This window comes from Herpailurus yagouaroundi, unplaced genomic scaffold (assembly GCF_014898765.1).
Source record: "Herpailurus yagouaroundi ecotype Mexico unplaced genomic scaffold, PumYag 181, whole genome shotgun sequence".
Taxonomy (NCBI): domain Eukaryota; kingdom Metazoa; phylum Chordata; class Mammalia; order Carnivora; family Felidae; genus Herpailurus; species Herpailurus yagouaroundi.
Window position 1 is genome coordinate 35,287,287 of NW_024412412.1, and position 25,453 is coordinate 35,312,739.

Genomic DNA, 25,453 nt, shown 5'->3' on the forward strand with positions numbered 1-25,453 from the left:
ATGTTGCCTAAAAAAACCTAAACCTTAATTCAGAACAGAGGCATCCTGAGGCAGCTTTCTTATTACTTATCTATTGCTAAATACTAATCATTCTAGGGCCTTTGTCAACTGCTTGATATGCATTATTTAATTTTCCCAGGTAAAGAAAGAGAAGTGTAATGAGTAATATCCCCATATTTGGCTTAGAAAAATAATACAAAATAGTTGCAATTTTTCAACTATTTGGTGAAGTGGTTCTCAAATGAAAAATAGTAGATATTTTCCAAACCTCTGGAGCAGGTGTGCTAAACTGCTGCATGCAGGACAATTATCTGGGGTCTTTAAAAGGCCTCTTAAATGCTTGGCACCCATCCAGGTGGTTTTGAAGTTACCAGTTTAAAAGTTTATTACAGTAGTAGTACACGGTGGTGATGAAGCACAACGCCAGCAGCACCAAAGGAAGATACAAAATCAAAAATACAAGTCCTGCTGACTCAACTCCCCACAGATAATCACTATCAATTTCTTCTGCTCTCTCTCTCTCTCTATATATATATTCCTCGTGTGTGTGTGTGTGTGTGTGTGTGTGTGTGTGTATGCCCCTACACATTATGTATTTTTAATTTACAAAGGAGCACATCTAGGCCCACGGTGATCTTTCAATAGCTGCCTAGTATTCCATTTTTTAAAACATATTATCACTTATTTAAGCAGTCCCTTATTGATATTCAAATTCTCTCTCTCTCTCTCTCAAGGGCGCCTGGGTGGCTCAGTTGGCTAAGCATCCAACTCTTGGTTTCCGCTCAGGTCATGATCTCACAGTCAGTGAGATCAAGCCCACATCTGGCTCTGTGCTGACAGTACCAAGCCTGCTTGGGATTCTCTCTCTCCCTCTCTCTCTCTGTCCCTCCCCCACTCACATGCATATGTGTGTATGCATGTGTGCTCTCTCTCTCTCTCTCAAAATAAATATTTAAAAATAAATAAGCCTGGGGCGCCTGGGTGGCTCAGTCGGTTAAGCATCTGACTCTTGGCTGTGGCTCAGGTCATGATCTCACAGTTTAAGGTTCAAGCCCCACATCAGGCCCTGCACTGACAGTGTGGAGCTTGCTTGGGATATTCTCTCTCTCTCTCTCTCTCTCTCTCTCTCCCTCTCTCTGCTCCTCCCCCATGCTCTCTCTCTCAAAGTAAGCTTTAAAAATAAATAAACTTTAAAAATAAATAAACAGCTAAATTTGTGGTAATTTGTTATATAGCATTAAAAAATCTACACAATCCAAAAAAAAAAAAAAACAAAACCAAAAACAAAACACCTATATAATCTGCATGATAAATTCCTAGAAGCCAAATTGCTGGGTCAAAAATTTTTACAGAAATTCCAGAACTGCTGTTCAAATACTTTATAGCAATTTAAACATTCACCAAGAGATCTAACTTTAAAAAAAAATTTCCTGGTTATTACCTACTGATTTGAACTGTTTATTCTAATAAGTCCCAAGGGCTGGAATGATCTGTAGGGCAAAAGCCCACGTGTAGCTGACTGTTCTGTCAGAGGATTTTTTTTTTTAAGTGTTCATTCTCTAAAATTTTTTGTAATAAGAATGACCTTTCCTTTCAGGATCTACTAGGAGAAAGGCCATCATTACAACTGTCAACTTCAGTGTAGGAAGCTATGGTAACAAGAGTTAATATGAGCATATGAAACACTACCAAGTTGTATCAATTAAAGGGATTTTGGGGCCAAGGATTGGATAAACTCTTGAGTCTCAGAAAATAAATTTAAAAGTTTTTTTTTTTAAGTTTATTTATTTATTTTGAGAGAGAAAGAGAGAGTACACAGGAGGGGCAGAGAGGGAGAGAGAAAGAAAATGCCAAGCAGACTCCACACAGCGACTGAGTGGAGTCTGATGTGGGGCTCAAACGCATGAACTATGAGATCATGACCTGAGCTGAAATCAAGAGTCGCTCATTTAACCAAGTGAGTCACCCAGGATCAGTTTTTTTCAACTTTGAATATTTTGGGGGGAATAAAACTTTAAATATTTTATAATAGATTCCTCCAAGATAATCATTGGAATAGGACACAAAGTGAAATCCGATCAAACCATCGGTTGTATGACATTAAAACATTTGTATATATTTATTATTATTTGAGGAAAGAAGCAGATTTTAGAGCCAGACAATATCCAAGAATTTAGTTCAGCTTCCTTATTTTATACAGAATATACTAAATTTTAGGAATGAGAAAAGGTAAAATTTTGTGGTTTTTATTTCAGTATTTTCTTTTCACCTTATATAAAAATATAAAACTTCATTAAAATATAAACTGATATATAATCTTTTTGGAGGGCTATTTAGAGTATGTATCAAAAAGTCTTTTAAAATGTTCATGCTCTCTGACTTAGTAATTCTCTTCTGAGAATTTGTGCTAAGATACAAATCCTAGATGGTCATTCATTTAACAAATTAATTCAACCACTATTTTTAAACATCTCCAATGAGTTATTAGATACTATTCTGGAAAAATAACAGTGGATAAAACATATCATCATGGAATTTAACTTACGGCAGGATAGAAAAACAACAAACAAATAAATATATTTTTTAAATATAAATTTAATTTTTTTAAAGAATGCTAAATAAAAAAGTTTTAAATGATTATTTATTTTTGAGAGAGAGAGAGAGACAGAGAGACAGAGTGCAAGAGAGGGAGGGATAGAGAGAGAGGGAGACACAGAATCCGAAGCAGGCTCCAGGCTCTGAGCTGTCAGCACCTAGCTCAACGTAGGGCTCGAACTCGTGAACCACAAGATCATGACCTGAGCTGAAGTCAGACACTTAACCAACTGAGCCACCGAGATGCCCCTTGAATATAAATTTTATATAAAAATATATATATATAAATTCAGGCGTTGATGGATACCATTAAAAAAAAGACAAGGTATGAGAGTAAAATGATGAGATTTTTAATTTAGAAAAAGGAACCAGGGAAGAAAGTCTCTGAGGAGATGACAAGAATGAAGTAAGGATGTAGGTCTTATATATAAACAGATAGCTATCTGGGAAGACAAGAAACAATAAGCACAAATGCCCTGGGGCAAGTTCTCTCAAACAAGCCCAATTTAGTTACCATCACACTGAATGTTAAGAGTCAACTGTGATTGCTGGTCAAAGAAATGTGCCAGTTTTTTTGTTTTTTTTTTTTTCAAATGGTTTAGCAATGTTTTGCCTTTCAAAAAAATTCTACCTTAATAATAAGCTTTTTTTACTAGTACAGTATGATTTATAGTTGGAAACAACAGAAATGTCATACAGCTGTTACTAAATTGGCTACATATATGATAGTGCATCAATAAGATGAAATACTTTTAAAATATTATAATAACATTTTAAAATCATGTTCAAAGATATTTAATGGTACTTAATGATTTAATTAGAAAAAGTTATTATATAAAATGTAAAGAGCAATTTATTAAACAGTACATTTAATAGTCTAGTTTTTTTGAAAATATGTATAGATACATATGTATTTCAACTATTTCATGATAGATTTTTATATATGCAGAAAAGAAGACTATATCTCAAATAGTGAGATAATAGTTATTATTTTTAAGTGGCGTGACTGTGGACAACTTTTATCTTCTTTGGACTTTTCTATGTTTTCCAAATATCCCAAATGTATTACATTACATAATAGGGAGAAACCACAAAAGATATTTTCAAAATAAATGTCTTAAAAGGTAGAATCTTGGTTCTTATCAGAAAATAAACAACAGAAACCATTTGGGTTCCATTAGTTTCTTTATTTGGTTTCCGTGCGATTCATTTTGGGACTGACAAAAGGGTAACTAAAAATGTTACGGGGCGCCTGGCTAGCTCAGTCAGTAGAACATGGGATTTTCGATTTCAGAGTTGTGAGTTCAAGCCTGTGAGGGGTAGAGTTTACTTAAAACAAACAAACAAAAAGGTTCTGGAAAAGTGATCATACTTACATTCCTGTTTGAAGGTGAAATATTCTGTAAGATGCCTGCACTCATGATTTCCTCGAAGCAGAAACACTGTTTTGGGATGATTAATCTTTAAACTCCACAAAAACAGCACACACTATAAAAAGACAAACGTAAGGATAAATTTTTATTTGTGACCATGACAACGCACAAAGACAATTTACGTGAATTCAAATGACTTAAATGACTTGTTGTAATGGCATATCTAATTGTCATTCCCAAACTGAAACATGAAACCTTCCAGCTTTTTGAAAGGAACAAGCTGTTGCCCTAGACTCCAACAGAGCATAGAATAGACTTGATAGATACCTTTCCTTAATTTCTATTTCCATGGTTTTTCCAAGTATCTAGAGCTCTGTGACAAATCCACCCCCATATAAATATATATATATATATATATATATATATATATATATATATATATCCCCATATATAAATATATATACATATATCTTAAAATCTGTATTTTATTTAATGAGGAAACACCAGAGAAATTTCCACTAAATAAGGAACTAGACAAGGATATCCACTATCTCTGCTACTATTCAACACTGTATTAGAGGTATTGGCTAATTGAATTAGACAAGAGAAATCGATTAAAAGCTTAAGAATGGGTAAAGAAAAAAATAAAACAACTCTATTTGAAGATGATATGATAGTATACCTGAAAAACTCCAGGAAAATCAATGATTAAACTAATTCAAAAAATAAAAGAATTCAGTAATAAGGCAGGATATAAAATTAACATACACAAACAATAAATAGGACACATGGTGGAGAAAACTCCATTTGCAATACCAGCAAAAAAGACTAAACACACAGGAATAAATTTAGTAAGAAATGTGCAAAACTAATACCAAGAAAAATTTAAAAATCTCCTGGAAGATACAAAAGTAGGCAAAAACAAATGGAAAAACATTCCTTGTTGTTGGATAGGATGATTCAGCATCAGTTCTTCCTAATTTATAAAACCACTGCAATTCCAATACCAACAAGTTATTTTATGGAGTTAGATAAGTTGATAATAAAATTTCTGTGGAAAAATAAACATGCAAGAACAGCCAGGAAACAGCCAGGAAAAAACAAAAAACACTGAAAAAGAAAAATATAATGGGGAGGGGGGCCTAGCCCTACTGGATATTAAAAGATACTGTAAAGCTTCTATAATTGGGAGCACCTGCGTGGGTCAGTTGGTTGAGCATCTGATTTTGGCTCAGGTCATGATCTCGAGGTTCAGTTCCTGAGTTTGGGCCCCAGCATCTGGCTCTCTATTGTCAGTATGGACCGGACTTCAGATCTTCCCTCCCTCTTTCGCCCTGCCCCTCCCCCTCTCCTGCTTGTTTCTCTCTCTCTCTCAAAGCTAAAAATTTAAAAAAATTTTTTTTCATTTTATTTATTTGAGAGAGAGAGAGAGAGAGAGAGAGAATACGAGTTGAGGAGAGGGGCTGAGGGAGAGAGAGAAAATCCCAAGCAGGCTCCATGCTCAGCACAGAGCCCATAGCAGAGCTCGATCCCACGACCCTAGGATCTTGACCTGAGCCGAAATCAAGAGTCAGATGCTCAACCAAGTGAGCCACCCCCGTGCCCCTAAAAATAAATAAACATTTTTTCTAAATCTTAAAAAAACAAAACAAAACAGTAGTACTGGCACATATAGAAATAAATATACCAGTGGAATAAAACAGTCCAGAAATTAATCCAAGTACATACAATATTGGTATATAATAAAAGTAGCATCCTAAATCACAGGGGGTAATGATGGACTTCTCCAAAAATGCCTCTGGGACAATTAGTGGCATTTCAAAAAAATTAGATCTATATTTCTCACATAATACATAATGAATGACAAATGGATAAGGGAGATAAATGTATCAAAAAACAAATATATCAAAATGAAGTCATACAAGTTCTAGAAGAAAAAGTGGTGAGTTCTTTATCCTTTAGTGTAGGGGAAAACTTTACCACTAATGACAAAAAACCAAAGCTTCTCGGCCTTTTGGCTAAGATAAAGTGTACTAATGACGAAAAACCAGAGGCAAAAAATGGATAAATTTGACTATCTACAAATAAAAATAATTTGCACAGTAAAAAAAAATATGGCGAAAACTGATAAAACAACATATTCATTAACTTTTGACCACTTCTAGAAGCATACCCTAAAGATACACTTCCAACAATAAGAAAATACACATGCACAAAGTTGCAGTGTTGCTTATAATAGCAAAATTTTAGAAACAAACTAAATAACTATACATAGGATGTAAGGCTGAGCAAACACAATAAAGTACCATGAAGCTGAAAGAAAGAGTAAAAGAAAGAAAGAAAGAAAGAAAGAAAGAAAGAAAGAAAGAGAGAAAAAAGAAAGAAAAAAAAGAGAGAGAGATCTCTATAAACAGATTTGGAGCAATTTCCAAAATATACTGTGAAGTGAAAAAAAGCAAAGTACAAAAAAGTATGCTACTGTTTCTGTAATAAAGAAAGGATATAAGAGATCCACATGTATTTACTCATTTGTGCAGAAGAAATACAGGAAGTATAAATCAGAAACTAGAGAGAGACATCAGTTACCTACAAAGGGCACAGAGGAAAGGGGTGGAAAGAAGGGAGCACTGAGAACACTTTAAGGGGGATGAGCAGGGTGCAACACTTCTCAAAGCATACCTTTTTGGATAGCTTTGATTTTCTACAACAACAGTAATGTTCTACATGTGCCTCTGCAAAACAGGTAATCAACCAGCATGTGAAAGAAACCCAAAATAGAATGCAGACAAGTAATAAACCTAATTGTATTATAAATGAAAAACAAAGCAACAAAGGAGGATATGGGGAAAAAAGAACCCAAGTAACTTTGGAAAACAGCATTTTGACTGCATACTGCAAGGCAAAGACACAAAGAAATATACACAAATACTGTATCTCTAGTTAGTGAATCTGTTTTCAAAGCATGATTTGGCTGCTATATACCTACTTTGTGAGTATACTAGAATTGAACAGACAAGTGAATATATTATAAATCATGAGAGTAGGAAAGAGGTAAGGTTAGGCTGAATCTTGTGAATTTGGACTGAAATCAAAACTCACCTTTCTAAGGGTATATACAGATAGATAAAGAAACAGATAAAAATGTGGGTATATGTGCAGCTTAGTATGCTTATATGTATTTCCTAGCTCCTGATGAAAGGGACTAGAACCTCAAAATCACTATGTGTATTGATTTTGGGACTACAAATAAATTTTAGCAGGGAGGCATGTATGCAAAACGGAATCTGCAAATAATGAAGAGCAATCATATATACTAATAATGAAGTATACATATTGATGAAGTTTTGGGGTGATGGTGGGGTGGTCTGGAGCCAACAGCCAAGAAATTCTTGAGGACATCTTTGGTGCAAAAAGGTGATTTTATTAAAGCATGGGGACAGGACCCATGGGGCAGAAGAGCTGCACTGTGGTTGTGATGGGTTACTGATTATATGATTATATACCCTCAAGTTGGGAGGGGGTCGGGTATAGAGTAAGTACCTAAGGTATTGTGGAAGCAAGGTTTCCAGGACCTTCAGAGGCCAGCTGTTGCTAGGGAAATGCCATTTATTACCATTTAGTAAAACCGTAGTCATGAGACCTTTCAGATGTATGGGGGGTGGGCATTAAGCTTGGAGTATGATTGCCAGCATATATCTTGGGGCACTTGAGATAAAGGAAGTAGATTTACAGGATCCTGGAGGTTGAGATAAGGTTAAGCTAAGATTCTCTTTTGCCCCTAGCAAAAATGTCATCCTTAAGGCAGCTGGGATCCTAAAGGGAGGTCACTCTGCTGGTTTCAAGGACTTGTCAATGGGCTGCAGGCAGCATGGAATTTAATTTTTCATTTGCCTTTGCTTCCCACATTACCATGGCAAGCCCTTTAACCCCTTTCCTTTGTTCTTGGGTAGCCAGGAGTGTCCACAGAATATCACGCATACTCCACCTGAGGTAGGAGAGGGGGTGCTTTAGCCTGCATTTTGCCCTCAGCTTGCCACACACTCCCTCATTACATATCTCACAGTCTCAAAACACACACAACAACTGACAGGACTATGGTAAGAATCAGTAATAACTGTAGTTGGCTCTTCTGAAACACCCAAAAAGTAACTCCTAGTTCAAGCAGACAAAAGTAATGAATGTCACAGGGAACAATTCAACAGAGAATGCATTAAGTTTCAAGTATACACAAGACAGTCCTAAAGGGGTGGTTGGCTGGCATAGTTGGTAAAGCATGTGACTCTTGATCTTTGGGTCATGAGTTCAAGCCCCATTTGGGTGCAGAGATACTTAAAAAAAAAAAAAAAAAAGATAGTCACAAAAATCTACTAGGTATCTCATCACAAATAGAGTCCCCATAAATTCGAAAGAATGAATATGTCCAGGTTATGTTCTCTAATTAATTACACTAATAAAATCAATAACAAAATATTAACTTTATGAAAAAAATCTTGCATGACTAGAAACAAAAAACATACTACTTCATTGTGTTAAGGTTAAAGAGAATCTTAAAATATAAAATACTGAATGATAATAGAAACAATACGGGTCAAAATCTGAAGGACCCAGATAGAGCAGCACTTAAAGGGCAAATGTACACTGATAAGTACATTTATTTTTTAAAAATAGATATGGAAATATGCTGGTAAATGCTTAACCTATATCTTAAAGGTCATATAAGAAACTCTTAACAGTGATTATAAGAGTGGAATGGCTAACATGTAAGGAGATGCTTAATTTCATCAGTAATTGGAAAAATACTACTTGAAACATAAAATACTATTTTATACCCATCATTTTTGTAAATATTAGAAAATGAGATAAAACCAAATTCTGGAAAGAGGGCTGTAAGGAAATATGAACTCTTAGCTGCTACAGGCAGGCGTATAGATTAGTACAGCTATTCTGAAGAGGAATCTGTGATGGTCAGTTCAAGTATGGAAGGTATACACCCTTTTCTCTGTCAATCCCACTCTTGTACATAAACCACAGAGAAACTAAAACATGGTACCATCAGTAGATTTATATTTTTATGAATATTCATAACAGTAATGTTCATAGAAAAAAGAAACTGGAGGCAACCTAGGTGTCCACCATTGAGAATAAAGAACTAAAATGTCATATGGGGCGCCTGGGTGGCGCAGTCGGTTAAGCGTCCGACTTCAGCCAGGTCACGATCTCGCGGTCCGTGAGTTCGAGCCCCGCGTCGGGCTCTGGGCTGGTGGCTCGGAGCCTGGAACCTGTTTCCGATTCTGTGTCTCCCTCTCTCTCTGCCCCTCCCCCGTTCATGCTCTGTCTCTCTCTGTCCCAAAAATAAATAAAAACGTTGAAAAAAAATTAAAAAAAAAAAAAAGAACTAAAATGTCATAGATGTATACTATGGAATACTCTACAACAAGCAGAAAGCAATGACTGAGAGACAGCAACTTGGATAGATCTTAAAAACATCATGATAGATGAAAAAAAATCAACAGAAACAGGGCCATAGTGTGGTCACATTGATCTCAAGTGTAGTGCATTAGCATCACATGGGAACTTGTTAGAGACAGAGATTTTCAGACTCCAGGAATCCTGGGGTGGGGCCCAGCAATCTGTTTTTGAACAGGTGCTCGAGGAAATTATGATGTATGCTTGAGTTTGAGGACACTGAACACTACCATATTTATGTAAAATTAAAATACTTTTATCCACCAAAACCTTACATATTATAAAATTAGCGTAATGTATTATATGTCTTCTGAGGCATATACCAAATATAACAGAAACATATATAATGGCAAGAGGGGGAAAATATTAATAGAGATCATAGGTAAGAAAAAAATAAAACAGAGAGGGACTTTGCAATGACTAGAAATAAATGTGTCATGATCTGAACAGCTTGATGAATTTAACTGAGATTTTCCCACCTCCCCAAAAAAAGGTTTCAAAATTCTAAATCCAGATGCTTCCCAAAATGCTTAATTTAAATCACCAACGTCTCTTGCCCATGCTTACAGGATTAGATTCCTAACTGGCCTCCCTGTACCCACTCTTAGGCTTCCAGTTTACCACAAAACAGCCAGAGTGACTGTTTCAAAACATACATGTGAATATGTCACTCCCACCTCAAAACAATCTCCAATGGCTTCCTTTCGCATTCAGGATAAAACCCAAACTCCTTACTATGGTTTCCAAGGCCTGATATCATCTAACCCTTGCCTATCCCTCTGACACATCGCCTACATCTTCCCACCTACTCATTTTTCCATCTAGCCAAACTGGCCTTGTTACTATTCCTGGACTGCATTATGCGTGCTCCAGCCTCAGAGCTTTAATACTTGATGTGTCCTCTGATGGAATGTACTCACCCCTCCCCCACCTCCCATCAGGTAAGCAGGGCTCATTCCCTCAGGTCATTCAAGTCTCTCTTCAGATGTTACCTCCTTAGATAAGCCTTCCCTAATCTCCATCTAAATTAGCTATCCTTGCGGGCTCTTTTAGTCCCTTACCCTGATTTGATTTTCCTAACACTAAACAAATACACAATGCTGCCCCTTTCACTAGAAAACACAGTAGAAGACTTGGCTTTGTTTGTTCACACCCATCCCCAAAATTTAACAGTGTTTCCCAACAGAGGTAATACTGACTATGTGAAAAGCATGATCCTTTGTTGTTTAGGAGTTTCTGCATATTGCAGGATGTTTGTTTCCCTGGACCCAGCCCATTAAATGCCAGTAGGACCCGGACATCTCAGTGAATCAAGACAGTTGAGCATCCAATTCTTGATTTCGGCTCAGGTCAAGATCTCACGGTTCATGAAATCAACCCCCACATTGGGCTCTGCACTTAGCATGGACCCTGCTTAAGATTCTCCCTCTGCCCCTCTCTCTTGCTTTCTTTCTCTCTCTCTCTCAAAAAAAAAAAAAAAAAATCCCCTTTAGCCCTTTCTCTTATTGAAGAATCAGTTAAAAGAAACTAAGATTTAGCTTGCCCTACCTCAGAGTAAGTAGTTTATAATAGGTACAAATGAAGAAGGGATGTCAAAAAGCTCAGAAGTAAGTGAACCTTTACTATTTTGTTTTGTCAATGACATTTGGATCAGTCCCTAAATGCCAAAAGTCCTTAGTATTTGTACTAATCAAAGTTTGCATTGCTTCAGGAAAGACATATGCTTGCTCTGGGCATGAAAAAAATCATCTTGCCTTGATTATTTCACATAGGCTCAAGGAAAACAATTATTAAGTATAGAAAGAAAATATAAATACAGTGAATAAAGTTCTGTGAAAACAATTAGGCAATATGTATCAAAAGTCTTTAAAATGTTCATAGTCTGGGGCACCTGGGTGGTTCAGTCCATTAAGTGTCTGACTCTCAGCTCTGGCTCAGGTCATGATCTCACAGTCATGGGATAGAGCCTCATGTCGGGCTCTGCCCTGACAGCGAGGAGCCTGCCTGGGATTCTCTCTCTCCTTTTCTCTCTATCCCTCCCCCACTTGCTTGTGCACTCGCGTGCTCTCTTGCTCTCTCTCACAAAATAAATAAACTTTAAAAAAATAGAATGTTCATAGTCTTTCATCCACTTCTTTTACTTATAAGAATCTAACCTAAGTAAATATCAGAAATGTTATTAATTCAGAAAGGTGTAGCAATATGCAGAAGTAACTAGAAAACATCCACTTACAGTACGAGTGATAAATATCCAATTAACAATTGTTTAAGCCATAAAGACATTAAATATCTCATGAAACAAGAAATCTGGAGGTAAGATGTCCAGATTTAGTGTACCAGCTTAATGCTGTCACCAAGAAACCATGTCCTCTTTCCCTCTATGATCTGTAATTCACAGGTCTGCTTTTCATCCTTAGCACCTCCTCATGATCACAAAATGGCTGCTATAGTGTACCCACCCACATTTGATATGATGTAGTTAAACAGGGGTTCAGAAACTTTCACCTTGCTAGTCTTTTCATCTGGAAACGAAGTGTTTCAAAGTGTGTGTCAGCACGCATGCGCATGCACGCACACACTCACACACCTAAAAAGCACCCAGCAGAGTTCCCTTTATATATTACTGGGCAAAACTGAATCCCATGTTTATCCCTAGACCAATCACTGGTGACAAGGAATGGGTTTATATGACTAGCTCAGACCAATCAATTCATTCCCTGGGGCTGGGTTAAGGGCTTCCCCATACTGAAATCAAAGGTTTTCTCTGAAACCCCAATCTCACTTATCTGAAAAAAATAGAATTTTGATAGTAAGGAAGAAGGAGAGAAAAGATAGGCAGCAAGCAGTATCAACAAACCAAACATCCAAAAATAAAGAACAGTGAAGTAAATTCTGGTATTTTTACCATTAACCACAGAGAAAAGTGTTTTCAATACAATGCTGAGTGGGGGAAAAAAGACTACAAAAGGAAATGTCCAAAATGATTTCAATTTTCTTTAAAAAAGGATAAATACAAATGTAAAAGAAGAAAAAGGACTGCAAGAAAATACAAGATGTTGGGGCACCTGGCTGCCTGAGTCAGTGGAGCATGCAACTCTTGGTCCAGCGGTTGTGAGTTACAGCCCCACATTGGGTGTAGAGATTACTTTTAAAAAATAATTTAAAATCTTAAAGAAAAAAAAAACTATGATATTAACAGTGATTATATGTGATTTATACAAGTTTTTGTTTTCTTAGAGTCTACATTTCCCAATTTTTCTACAAAAATGAACTATTTACAACAACAAAAATGTAATAAGGACTCCATTACCTTATTTTCATCCATTTGACAAAAACAACATACTCATGCTTATCAAGGACACTGATAAAAAAAAAAAAACTGTGATCAAGTATATACCTATATCATGCTGGACTAAGCTGTAGCCTACAGAAGTTTATAACCTTGGTAGTTTATAAGTAGGTGACTTCCAACTAACACTATATACACCCTAAATTTTAGTTTTAAAACTGGTATAAAATAGCATTGTCACTTTAATGTTTTGATCCATTTACCTCTTAAGCTATTCCAGAAAAATCCTTTAAGTTAGTCAAATGTCAAATAACAGGATAAAGCCAAATACAAACTATGATTTATTAACATTCATTCATTGAGCAAATATTGAGTGCCAACTATGTGTCAGGTACCATGCTAGTATGCTAGGTCTTAATATGAAGAATATTGCAGAAAATTAAACAAGCACTTTTATACTGTATTGAAAAATCTAGTTACAAGTGCATCTTTTCTAACAGACTGTCAGCTCCTATAGAAAGCATTAATCTTAAAAACAAACAAATAAAAATAGAAAGCATAAATCTTATTCATTATTTTATCCTCAGAGCCTGCCATAAAGTTGGCAATCAGGAAACATTTGTTGATGAATGAGGAAAAAATATGTAACAGAAAATATTCTGAATATAGTATGTGTGTACAAAAATCATTATGTGGGGGGTGGGAGGGAGGAGAGGGTGGGTGATGGGTATTGAGGAGGGCACCTTTTGGGATGAGCACTGGGTGTTGTATGGAAACCAATTTGACAATAAATTTCATATATAAATAAAAAAACAAACAAACAAACAAACAAAAAACAAAAAAACAAACAAACAAAAACAAAAATCATTATGGAGTTTTTCAGTGTGTGCTTTATATTGAATGTATTAATGCATTGAAACTATTTGTAAATATGTCAGTTAACAACAACCTGAAGATGATTTGGCATAATATTATCTTTTTAAGAAGTTGTTTCAGGGGCGCCTGGGTGGCGCAGTCGGTTAAGCATCCGACTTCAGCCAGGTCACGATCTCGCAGTCCGTGAGTTCGAGCCCCGCGTCGGGCTCTGGGCTGATGGCTCGGAGCCTGGAGCCTGTTTCCGATTCTGTGTCTCCCTCTCTCTCTGCCCCTCCCCCGTTCATGCTCTGTCTCTCTCTGTCCCAAAAAATAAATAAAAAACGTTGAAAAAAAAATTAAAAAAAAAAAAGAAGTTGTTTCATTAAATATAATGACTAATTAAATATTCAGTAAGTTCTGTATTCTCTTCAGCCTCTAAAACTTCTTCATGCTGGGGCACCTGGTGACTCCATCGGTTAAGCATCCAACTTTGGCTCAGGTCCATGATCTCATGGTTTGTGAGTTCCAGCCCTGCTCTGGGTGAGCTTGAGCCCAGCTCTGGGCTCCGTACTCTCTCTCCCTCTCTCTCTGCAACTCGTGGAATTCTCTCTGCCCCTCGCTCACTGGCTCTCTCTTCTCTCAAAAATAGATAGATAGATAGATAAAACCTCTTCATGCTAATCAATACCCAAAGAAGTAAACATTCAATGTGTCTTTCAAACATCCATATTTTTGATTGTCTCTTAAAACACGATGTGTTGGGGCGCCTGGGTGGCGCAGTCGGTTAAGCGTCTGACTTCAGCCAGGTCACGATCTCGCGGTCCGTGAGTTCGAGCCCCGCGTCGGGCTCTGGGCTGATGGCTCGGAGCCTGGAGCCTGTTTCCGATTCTGTGTCTCCCTCTCTCTCTGCCCCTCCCCCGTTCATGCTCTGTCTCTCTCTGTCCCAAAAATAAAATAAACGTTGAAAAAAAAAAAAAAAAGAAACATGATGTGAATAGGAATTAGAAAGCTTTTCCTTTTTAGACTATGTTTGCTTCCCTTTTTATTTTATTTATTTATTGAACTACAGTTGACATACAATATTAGTTCTTGGTGTACAACATAGTGATTCAACAATCCTATATATTATGCAATGCTCACCACAATAAGGATAGTTATCACCGTCACCATATGACGTTATTACAGTATTTTGACTATATTCCCTGTGATGTACATTTCATCCATGACTTATTTATTTTATAACTGGAAGTCTGTACCTCTTAATCCCCTCTACCTATATCCTGACTTCCTACTCCCCTCTCCTCTGGCAACCACCAGTTTGTTCTTGGTGTTTATAAATAAGTCTGCTTCTGTTTTGTTTGTTCACTTGTTTTGTTTTATAGATTCCTTACCTGAGTGAAATCATAAGTATCTGTCTTTCTTGGACTTATTTCTCTTAGCATAATATCCTCTAGGTCCATCCATGTTGTTGCAAATGGCAACACTTCATTCTCTTTTATGTCTGAGTAATTTTCTATTATATTATATCCATTATATATATTTATTACATCTTATTTATTCATCTATCAATGGACAATTTTTTAATTAAAAACTTTTTTCATGTTTATTTTTGAGAGAGAGAGAGACAGAGCATGAGCAGGGGAGAGGCAGAGAGGGAGACACAGAATCCAAAGCAGGCTCCAGGCTGTTAGCACAGAGCCTGACTCAGGGCTCAAACTCATGAACCGTGAGGTCATGACCTGAGCTGAAGTCAGACAATTAACTGAGCGACCCAGGTGTCCCTATCAATGGACACTTAGGATACCTGGAATAGAGAAGCATTTCAATGATACAGTCTGCAGGTATCATCTCCACTCATCCCAGGTACCTACTTGGAGACCTTGGGAATTTACTGAGCAGCGGGGCAAGAAGATAATTTTCTTAGCTTCTACCATTAACCTTTGTCCTCACAGATGACACTAAATTAATTTGGGGCACTGGCACATAACTCTGAACTTCACTGATTCATGAATAGACACATCTATTTAACTAAAGAGTTTCTTCCAGCTTTAGAATAACCACTGCTTCTTTAAGCACTAGGTGAGATAGTTGACTTGGATTTAGGAGTGATGCTGCACAAATAAACCTTTAACCACTAGAAACACACTAAATACACTGAGACCGTCACACTATGAGGGAGAGGCAGGACTAAAGACTACAAAAACAGCAAGCGGACTCAATTTCTCATCTCATGCTTATTCTTGGGCACATTATAAATTCAATTACCTGTACTATTTCAAACGTTACTTGCCTTTTATTTGCAAAGCATGTACAGCTAAATCAATTGATATTAAATATGAATATGGTTCCACTGTACTCAAGTCTTTGCATGATGTTCTAAAATAGTTTTATTTTTTATACACAACAGCTTATACTTTAATTCCAATCATTTTTTTCTCTTCATTCAGTTTTCAAAATACATGAAAGTAAATTTTGAGTTTCCATTAACTTCATTAATTTTAATCATTTTTTATTCAATGAACATTTATTAGTGCTTACTATGCATAACAGTATCAAAAAGTATTCCTACAGTAAACTAAGTGCCTGGTGGTTTAGCATCGGAAGTTAATCTAAGAGTAAATTACAGCCCACCAGCTTGTGGTTTTAGAATTAGTGTCTGCTAATCCAAACCCTGTTTAGGGTGAATAGCAATTTATGCCATTTATATACAGCCTGTGCACTATCTTCAAAGAGGAAAGGTTGGTAAACATTTGACTTACCTGCAAAGCTGGGTTTAATATAGCCCCTTCTATATGTCTACCACATATAGAAGCTACAAGAAGGAATAGAACTTTCTTACACCAGTGAAAACATTTTTCTAACACCTTAATTACTAAAAGTAACAAGGTTTATAAGTTCTGCCAATGTTCTCATTTTAATCTCTTCTACCGAAGAGTAGAAAGCAAAGTTCTAAAAAAAGGTAATGAAAGTTCCCACGTATCCAATTTAATTTTTACCTCTATACTGAAATAGCCTCTGTCCACATAGTCACCCAGAAAGAGGTAGCGTGTGTTAGTAGGTGATCCTCCAACTTCGAACAACTTCATCAAGTCAAAGAATTGTCCATGAATGTCACCACACACTAGGAAAAAAAGGGCATAAGGTGAGGTGAAAAATGATGTCTTAGAAGAGAAAGGACAGTACATCAATAAGATCACAGTTTAACTTTTAACTGAAATCACTTTAGCTTTTGACTGGGCTGTTCTATAATTGTAGTCAATCTATCAATACTGAATAGTCCTATAGGAAATATGAGATATTTTAAGTTGTATTTCTTCAATAAACAACAAACAATCCTAAGACTACCTCATAATTCCTAGAAAAATTATCATACATTTTAGTTGGTTATTTGTAATAATTTTTCAAATAAGCTCAAATCTAAGTGCCACCCAAATATTTCTCATACCTGTGATTGGAGAATCTAGTTCTATCATAGTCTTCTCTTGTCTCAGGATAGCAGCCCCATCATTGATTATCTTTAAGGCTACTTCCTCTTCCAGTCGCCCTTCCTTCACCAAATGGTTTCTTAAGACATCAATTTTAGGTTTCCCATTCTCAAATACTTCCTTCAAAGTAAGCCGTTGGGTTGGAGGAAAGGGGACAGCTAGAAAGAGAGGAAAAGTAATTCAAAATACTTAAATGCATAAAGAACTGTGAACCCATTTTTTTTTTAATGTAACAAATTAAACCTAATACATCACCATGATTTCAAATCCACAGCAACAGAACCATGTGGGGGAAAAAAATCTAAGATACTATATGTTACAGAAGATCAATTCTAATTTTTAAAAAGGCCACAAAGTCGAAGTCAGTGTGTGGATGTATGAATTATACTGTTTTACATATAAACGTCAAAGACTTGAAGATGATTCAGAAAATAAACTAAAAAATAAAGAACTAGATGATATGAGTTATCTTTTACTTATAGAAAAAGTATTAAAACTGAAACTGTGGTTAAAGAAAATGAAAGGAAAGAAATTTCAACACTAAAGGGTATTTATTTTTCCAAAGAACTGGCCTAATGGAATTGTGTTTTAAAAGTCTGACTTCAGCTCCTGATCGGGGCAATCATAGATGTATACTTTATTATTAAAAGGTAGCTGCTTAATGGGAATGCAAGCTGGTGCAGACATTCTGGAAAACAGTACGGAGGTTCCTCAAAAAAACTAAAAATAGAACTACCCTACGACCCAGCAATTGAACTACTAGGCATTTATCCAAAGGATACAGGGTGCTGTTTCGAAGGGACACATGCACCCCCATGTTTATAGCAGCACCATCAACAATAGCCAAAGTATGGAAAGAGCCCAAATGTCCATCGATGGATGAATGGATAAAGAAGAAGTGATATATATACACAATGGAGTATTACTCAGCAATCAAAAAGAATGAAATCTTGCAATTTGCAACTACATGGATGGAACTGGAGGGTATTCTGCTAAGCAAAATTAGTCAGTCAGAGAAAGACAAATATCATATGACTTCACTCATGTGAGGAATTTAAGATACAAAACAGATGAACATAAGGGAAGGGAAGCAAAAATAATATAAAAACAGGGAGGGGGACAAAACAGAAGAGACTCATAAATATGGAGAACAAACTGAGGGTTACTGGAGGGATTGTGAAAGGGGGGATGGGCTAAATGGGTAAGGGGCACTAAGGAATCTATTCCTGAAATCACTGTTGTACTATATGCTAATTTGGATGTAAATCTTAAAAAAATAAAAAATAAAATCAAAAATAAATAAATATTAAAAAAATTTTTTTAAAAGGTAGTTGCTTAAAATATTACTGATAATAAGCAAACACTAACTGGATGGAGCTGTTTCTGAGAATTACTTGCTATAGTAACACAGCATAAACTTGAGAAGAATAGATAAAGAAGGTCTAGTTGTGTTTTCTAATCTGAAAATGCTGAAAACTAATTTCAGTTTATGCTGGGTATAAAGTTAATCTAATATCATGGTGAATTACCAACTTTAACAGAAAAAACCTTTGACATTTTAAACTTGACCATCATTTCATTTACCTAATCTACTGTATAATGTATTCTAATTCTCTATGATCTAATATCCACAAGCCTATAAACTATGCATTTAAACAAGGGGTTCATTTTAATTTGTGGTTTATGCCTGATGGTTCCACTTCTACTTTTATGAAAGTGTCATTAAGAACCAAGTTAGGGGAAGCAAAAATAATATAAAAACAGGGAGGGGGACAAAATATAAGAGACTCTTAAATATAGAGAACAAACAGAGGGTTGCTGGATGGGTTGTGGGAGGCGGGATGGGCTAAATGGGTAAGGGGCATTAAGGAATCTACTCCTGAAATCATTACTGCACCATATGCTAACTTAGATGTAAATTGTAAAAAATAAATTAATTTTAGAAAGAAAAAAACATTAAAAAAAGAAGATACATGAACAGTCAATAAGTCAATAAAAGATCTTTAACATCCCTAATCATCAGGGAAATGCAGATTAAAACCACAATGAGATACCATTTCATACCAAGTAGAATGATTATAAGAAAAACACAAAAACAGAACAGAAAATAAAAAGTATTGGAAAGGATGTGAAGAAATTGGAAAAAAACAAAAACAAAAAAAAAAAAACCCCAAGTTGGGGCACTTGGGTGGCTCAGTCAGTTAAAGCGTTCAACTTTGGCTCAGGTCATGATCTCACAGTTCCTGAGTCCAAGCCCACCTACACTGGGCTCTGTACTGACAGGGCAGAGAGAGCCTACTTGAGATCTTCTTCTGTCTCCCCTCTCTCTCTGCCCCTCCCTCACATGCATATTCTCTCTCTCTCTCTCTCTCTCTCTCTCTCTCTCTCTCTCTCTCTCTCAAAAATGAACATTTAAAAAACCTAGAAAAAAGAAGAACCAAGTTGAGGGGTGCCTGGGTGGCTCAGTCAGTTAAGCAACTGACTCTTAATCTCAGCTCAGGTCATGATCTCACAGTTCATGAGTTTGAGCCCACATTGGGATCTGTGCTGATGGGGCAGAGCCTGCTTGGGATTCTGTCTCTCCCTCTCTCTGAGCCTTCCCTGTTTGTGCTTTCTCTCTTTCAAAATAAATAAATAAACTTAAAAAAAAAAAAAAAAGAACCAAGTTGAGGGCACCTGGCTGGCCGAGTCTGTGGCGTGTGTGGTTCTTGATCTCAGGGTTTTGAGTTGAAGCCCCATGCTGGGTGTAGAGGTTACTTAAAAATAAAATCTCTAGGGGTGCCTAGGTGGTTCAGTTGGTTAAGTGTCTGACTTTGGCTCAGGTCACGATCTCACAGCTCATGGGTTCAAGCCTGAAGCCTATTTAGGATTCTGTGTCTGCCTCTCTCTCTCAAAAATAAATATTAAGCCATCCATTGATGAATGGATAAAGAAATTGTGGTTTATATACACAACGGAATACTACGTGGCAATGAGAAAGAATGAAATATGGCCTTTTGTAGCAACATGGGTGGAACTGGAGAGTGTTACGCTAAGTGAAATAAGTCATACAGAGAAAGACAGATACCAAGTGTTTTCACTCTTAGGTGGATCCTGAGAAACTTAACAGAAGACCATGGGGGAGGGGAAGGAAAAAAAAAAAAGTTAGAGAGGGAGGGAGCCAAACCATAAGAGACTCTTAAAAAAACTGAGAACTGAGGGTTGAGGGGGGGTGGGCGGAGGGGGCGGGTGGGTGATGGGTACTGAGGAGGGCACCTGTTGGGATGAGCACTGGGTGTGGTATGGAAACCAATTTGACAATAAATTTCATATTAAAAAATCACAATCAATCAATCAATCAAATAAGTTCAAATTAAAAATAATAAACATTAAGAAAAAAATGCTTAATAAAAATTAAAAAATAAAACCTCTCAAAAAAAAGAGAGAGAGGGGCGCCTGGGTGGCGCAGTCGGTTAAGCGTCCGACTTCAGCCAGGTCACGATCTCGCGGTCCGTGAGTTCGAGCCCCGCGTCAGGCTCTGGGCTGATGGCTCGGAGCCTGGAGCCTGTTTCCGATTCTGTGTCTCCCTCTCTCTCTGCCCCTCCCCCATTCATGCTCTGTCTCTCTCTGTCCCAAAAATAAATAAACGTTAAAAAAAAAAAAAAAAGTTAAAAAAAAAAAAAAAAGAGAGAGAGAACTAAGTTGAGGGGTGCCTGGCTGGCTCAGTCACAGGAGCATGCAACTCTTGATTTTAGGGTTGTGAGTTTGAACCCCCCATTGAGATTACTTAAATAATAAAAAACTTAAAAAGAAAAAAAAAACAAGTTGAAATCTACAGGCACTATAAAAATTTTAGACTTGAGGGGTGCCTGGGTGGCTCAGTCGGTTGAGCATCCGACTTCTATTCAGGTCATGATCTCACGGTCTGTGAGTTCGAGCCCCGTGTCGGGCTCTGTGCTGACAGATGAGAGCCTGGAGCCTGCTTCGGATTCTGTGTCTCCCTCTCTCTCTGCCCCCTCCCCTGCTCATGCTCTGTCTCTGTCTGTCTCAAAAATAAATAAAAACATTAAAAAAAATTTTTTTTAATTTTTAGACTTGAAAATTCTATGGTAAGTTTCATCATGCTCCTAGCTACAACTTGACTGATTTAGGCAATTCAAAGCTTATTGAAAAAATGTAGCTATCCAAACAGCAAATATTACTTTGAAAGAGAGGACCACATATATCCGAGTTTAATCAGGACAGTCCTAGATTTCCACTGCTGTCCTAGCATAACTGTTAATAGCACCCCCTTTCACTCTCACAAGTATTCCAATTTGAAAGATAAATCAGTTTAATTTGTGTTAATTTGTATAAGATATTATGATGAATCTTTTATTTATTTATCTGGTGAGTCTTTAAGACAGAGTGAAAGGTAAGTCCTAAACAAACTTACTTAAATTTTTACTAAAATGTAATGGCAATATGGTTGTGTTTAACAACAAAAATCCTTTATAGTTTAGAGATTCTTACTGAAATATTTTCAGATGAAATTATATGCTATTTGGAATCTGCTTCACAACAGTGAGAGGACAGGGAATAAGCAGGGGTACAGATGAAAAAAAAACTGGTAAGGAGTCAATAATAACTAGTGAGGCTGGATGATGTTTACTTGGAAGTTCATAATACTATTCACTCTACTGTTCCAATATGGTTGAAATACTTATCATAAAAAGGTGGAAAAGTTGCCCAAACTAAGAGTATATCTTTTTTTTTTTAAGTGTATTTATTTTCAGGGAGAGCAAAAGAGAATTCGTATATGCATGCAGGCATGAGCGGGAGAAGGGCAAAGAGAAAGGGAGAGACAGAATCCATAGTCAGCATAAGGCCCGACTCTGAGCTTGATCCCATGAGCCATGGGATCATGATCTGAGCCTAAATCAAGAGTCAGACACAACTGACTGAGCCATCCACGTGCCCCTAAGAGTGGAAGTCTTAGAGAAACTTTCTTTAGAGAAACTTACATGAGGTTCAATCAAGAGATATACTTAATCGCTTGTTTGTGACTTCAGAGAACCCTCAGTCCTATGAAATCTTGATCCAGAAAAACAAATGGAAGATACCACATTTAATCATTCCCCTTTTCATACCTAGTTTACCTTTTTCGGTTTTCAAACTCTTACTCTCAATTTCTAGCTAGCCAATCTGCCCTTCCCCATTTTGAAATGAACCCCATAAGAAGCCAGCTTGTTTTTAATCCCCACTTTGTAAATAATTGAAATTGGTTAACAAACTAAAAATAAAATGAAATACAAAATCAAATATATTGGAATTGACAAAAAAAGGTATTATATATAGAGGTAGTTCCAGAGACAAGAGATCCACAAAATATTACTTGACTTCTACCAGTAAGTAGTATTATACCTACTAATAAAAATAATTTTCCTCCATTATTGTTGCAATCAGGTAACAGTTTACAAAATAGGAAACCATTTTTCTTATGTATCATATAAGTTATGAAAGAGATAAGCAACCTAAAGAACTTCCGAGAAAAAAAGTTAGATATTTTTTCTTTCTTTCAAAGTCTCTAGTTGCAATTTACTTAAAACAAGTAAACAAGTCACCTAATTAAATGAAAGCAAAAGCAAGGTTGAAATGGATCAAGGGGATTATGCCCAGCTAAGAGAAATGGGACACAGCTGATCCAGGAACACTAAGAGGAATTAAGATTGGCTTGAGACAACATACATAACAGAAAGTTCCAGAAGAATCCTAAGTTTTTAGGTAAGGGCAAATAAATTCAATTTCCTTCAAATCAAAAGAAAAGAATCTTCAACTTTAAAGGAGTGGGTCCTATCCCCTCTCAAGTTACTCCTAGCTATGTTTAGAAGCCCTAAATTACAACTTCCTTCCTTTATTAGATAGTTGTATACACAATATAGTTGAGGTTGATTCACAGAAGAATGGGAACAGCCACCATCCTGAGAAGACTAAAGGGAATCTAGCTAAGTTTGGTCATGATAGGAAATAGCAGGAATTTTCCAATTAAATTTTAAAACCCTATTTTTAAGGGCTTCTGGCTGGCTCAGTCGGTTAAGCATCTGACTCTTGATCTCGGCTCAGGTCATGATCTCATGGTTCATGAGACTGAGTTGGGCTCCTAGTGACAGTGCAGAATCTGCTTGGGATTCTCCCTCTCCCTCTGCCCCTCCTCCACTCGTGCTCACTCTCTCTCTCTCTCTCTCAAAATAAATAAACTTAAAAATAAAATAAGTTCTCAAGTGAAATTTTAAAACTCTATTTTTATTTTTTTTAATGTTTATTTATTTTTGAGAGAGAGAGAAAGAGAGAGACAGAGTGCGAGTGGGGAGAGGGGCAGAGAGAGAGGGAGACACAGAATCCAAAGCAGGCTTCAGGCTCTGAGCTGTCAGCACAGAGCCTGACTCAGGTCTCGAACTTACAAACTGAAATCAGAAGCTTAACCAACTGAGCCACCCAGGCACCCCTGAAGTAAGCATTTTTAAATGAAAGAACGAAAATGTCACTAGTGTCAGCGCTCAAGTTACTTACTGCTTTACTGGTTATATCATATCCTAATTTGGGGGGGGAGAGCAGTCCCTTCATCTTTAATATAGGTCTGTTATTTTATAAACTACAACCCTTACCAATGAGAAAGGAGACTTAACAGAGGGTTGAAGGGTCTCAAAACACCACTACACAGTTAAAAAAAAAAATGTGAACCGAAACATCACTTATCCAGAAATGTAATAATCCATGGGTAATAAAACTACAGTATTTTTCTTGTTTTTGAAGAGTAGAGGAGGTACTTGTTATTCAAAGATGACTGGTACTAAGAAAGGCCACTTAAAGTGTATCCACATAAAATAAACATACACAGTAAACTGTGGGGGAAAACAATTTGGCATTTTATCTTTAAATACGAAACTAAGAATTATGAAAATGTTTCATTTCATAATACAATTTACAGCATGATCATAGAGTTGTTTTTACAAATACAACCAAGGATTTCATCATAAAACTTCTAAAAAATGATTGGCCTAAATTCTCCTTTGACTCTTAAATCCAACAGCCTATTTAATATCTGCTTGGAGGTTTAATAAGCATTTAAAATTTAACATGTCATGGAAACAACAAAAAAGTGGACTGATGGATGAATGATAAAGAACTTGTGATACACACACACACACACACACACACACACACACACACACACACACCAGAATATTATTCAGCCATAAAATATGAGGAAGTCCTACTATTTGTGACAACATGTATGGACCTTGAAGGACTTTGCTAAATGAAATAAATCAGACAGAGAAAGACAAATACTGTATGATCTCACTTATATGTGGATTCAAATCAAAACAAAACTCACAGAAAAAAAGAACAGACTTGTGGTTGCCAGAGGTAGTGGTTGGGGCAAGGGAGGTGAAAATGGAGGACTATAATCAAAAGATATAAACTTCCTGTATAAGGTAAAAAAGTACTAGGGATATAATATACAACATGATAACCACAGCTAATACTGCTATATGACAGAACAGTTGTTGAGTAAATCCTAAGAGTTCTAATCACAAGGAGAAATTTTTTTCCTTTTTTTTCTTTTTATTGTATGTATATGAAAAGATGGGTGTTAGCCAAACTTACTGTGGTAATCATTTCAAAATACAGTGAAACCTTGGTTTATGAGCATAATTTGTTTCAAAAACATGCTTGTAATCCAAAGCACTCATATATCAAAGCAAATTTCAAAAACCATTGGCCCAGTTGTGATCATGTGATATTGAGTGTCACGTACTACTCATTATGCAAGACACTGCTACTTTATCAAGTTAAAATTTATTAGAAATGTTTACTCGCTTTGTAGAACACTCACAGAACAAGTTACTCAAAATCCAATGTTTTACTGTATATCTAAATCAAACCATCATGCTATATGCTTTAAACTTATACAGTGATGTATGCCAATTATTTTTCAATAAAACTAGAAAAAAAATAACATGTCTAAAATTAAACTTATAATTTCCCAGACTGCCTCTAATCTTTTCCATCTAAATATATGGAAACATCGTTAAACCCAGGTGCTTAGGCCAAAAACCTGTGGGATCTTCCCTTAATCCTGACTTCCCCAGTTCTCCCCAAATCCCAATTTATCAGCAAGACTAGCTCTTTTTTTTTTTTTTTAATGTTTATTTTTGGAAGAGCACAAGCAGGGGAGGGGCTGTGAGAGGGGGGACAGAGGATCCGAAGTAGGCTCTGGAATGAGAGCAGTGAGCCCAATGTGGGGCTTGAACTCTCAAACTGTTAAGATCATGACCTGGGCTGAAGTCAGACACAACCAACTGAGCCACCCAGGTGCCTCTCTTTTTTTTCCTTTTTTAAAGTAAGCTCTGTGCCCAACATGCAGTTTG

General features: G+C 36.5%; 1 protein-coding gene across 5 annotated transcripts in view; it reads right to left on the reverse strand.

Annotated features, from left to right (window-relative positions):
* Positions 1-25,453, reverse strand: part of PPP3CC (protein phosphatase 3 catalytic subunit gamma) — a 105,742-nt gene that overhangs the window by 48,318 nt on the left and 31,971 nt on the right. For all 5 annotated transcript variants that reach the window (XM_040490317.1, XM_040490320.1, XM_040490318.1 and 2 more), the window contains exons 2-4: positions 17,024-17,221; positions 16,575-16,699; positions 3,972-4,083 (exon numbers count right to left, since the gene is read on the reverse strand). In XM_040490317.1, the coding sequence (XP_040346251.1) occupies positions 3,972-4,083; positions 16,575-16,699; positions 17,024-17,221 (435 nt within the window). The remainder of the gene's footprint in view (positions 1-3,971; positions 4,084-16,574; positions 16,700-17,023; positions 17,222-25,453) is intronic.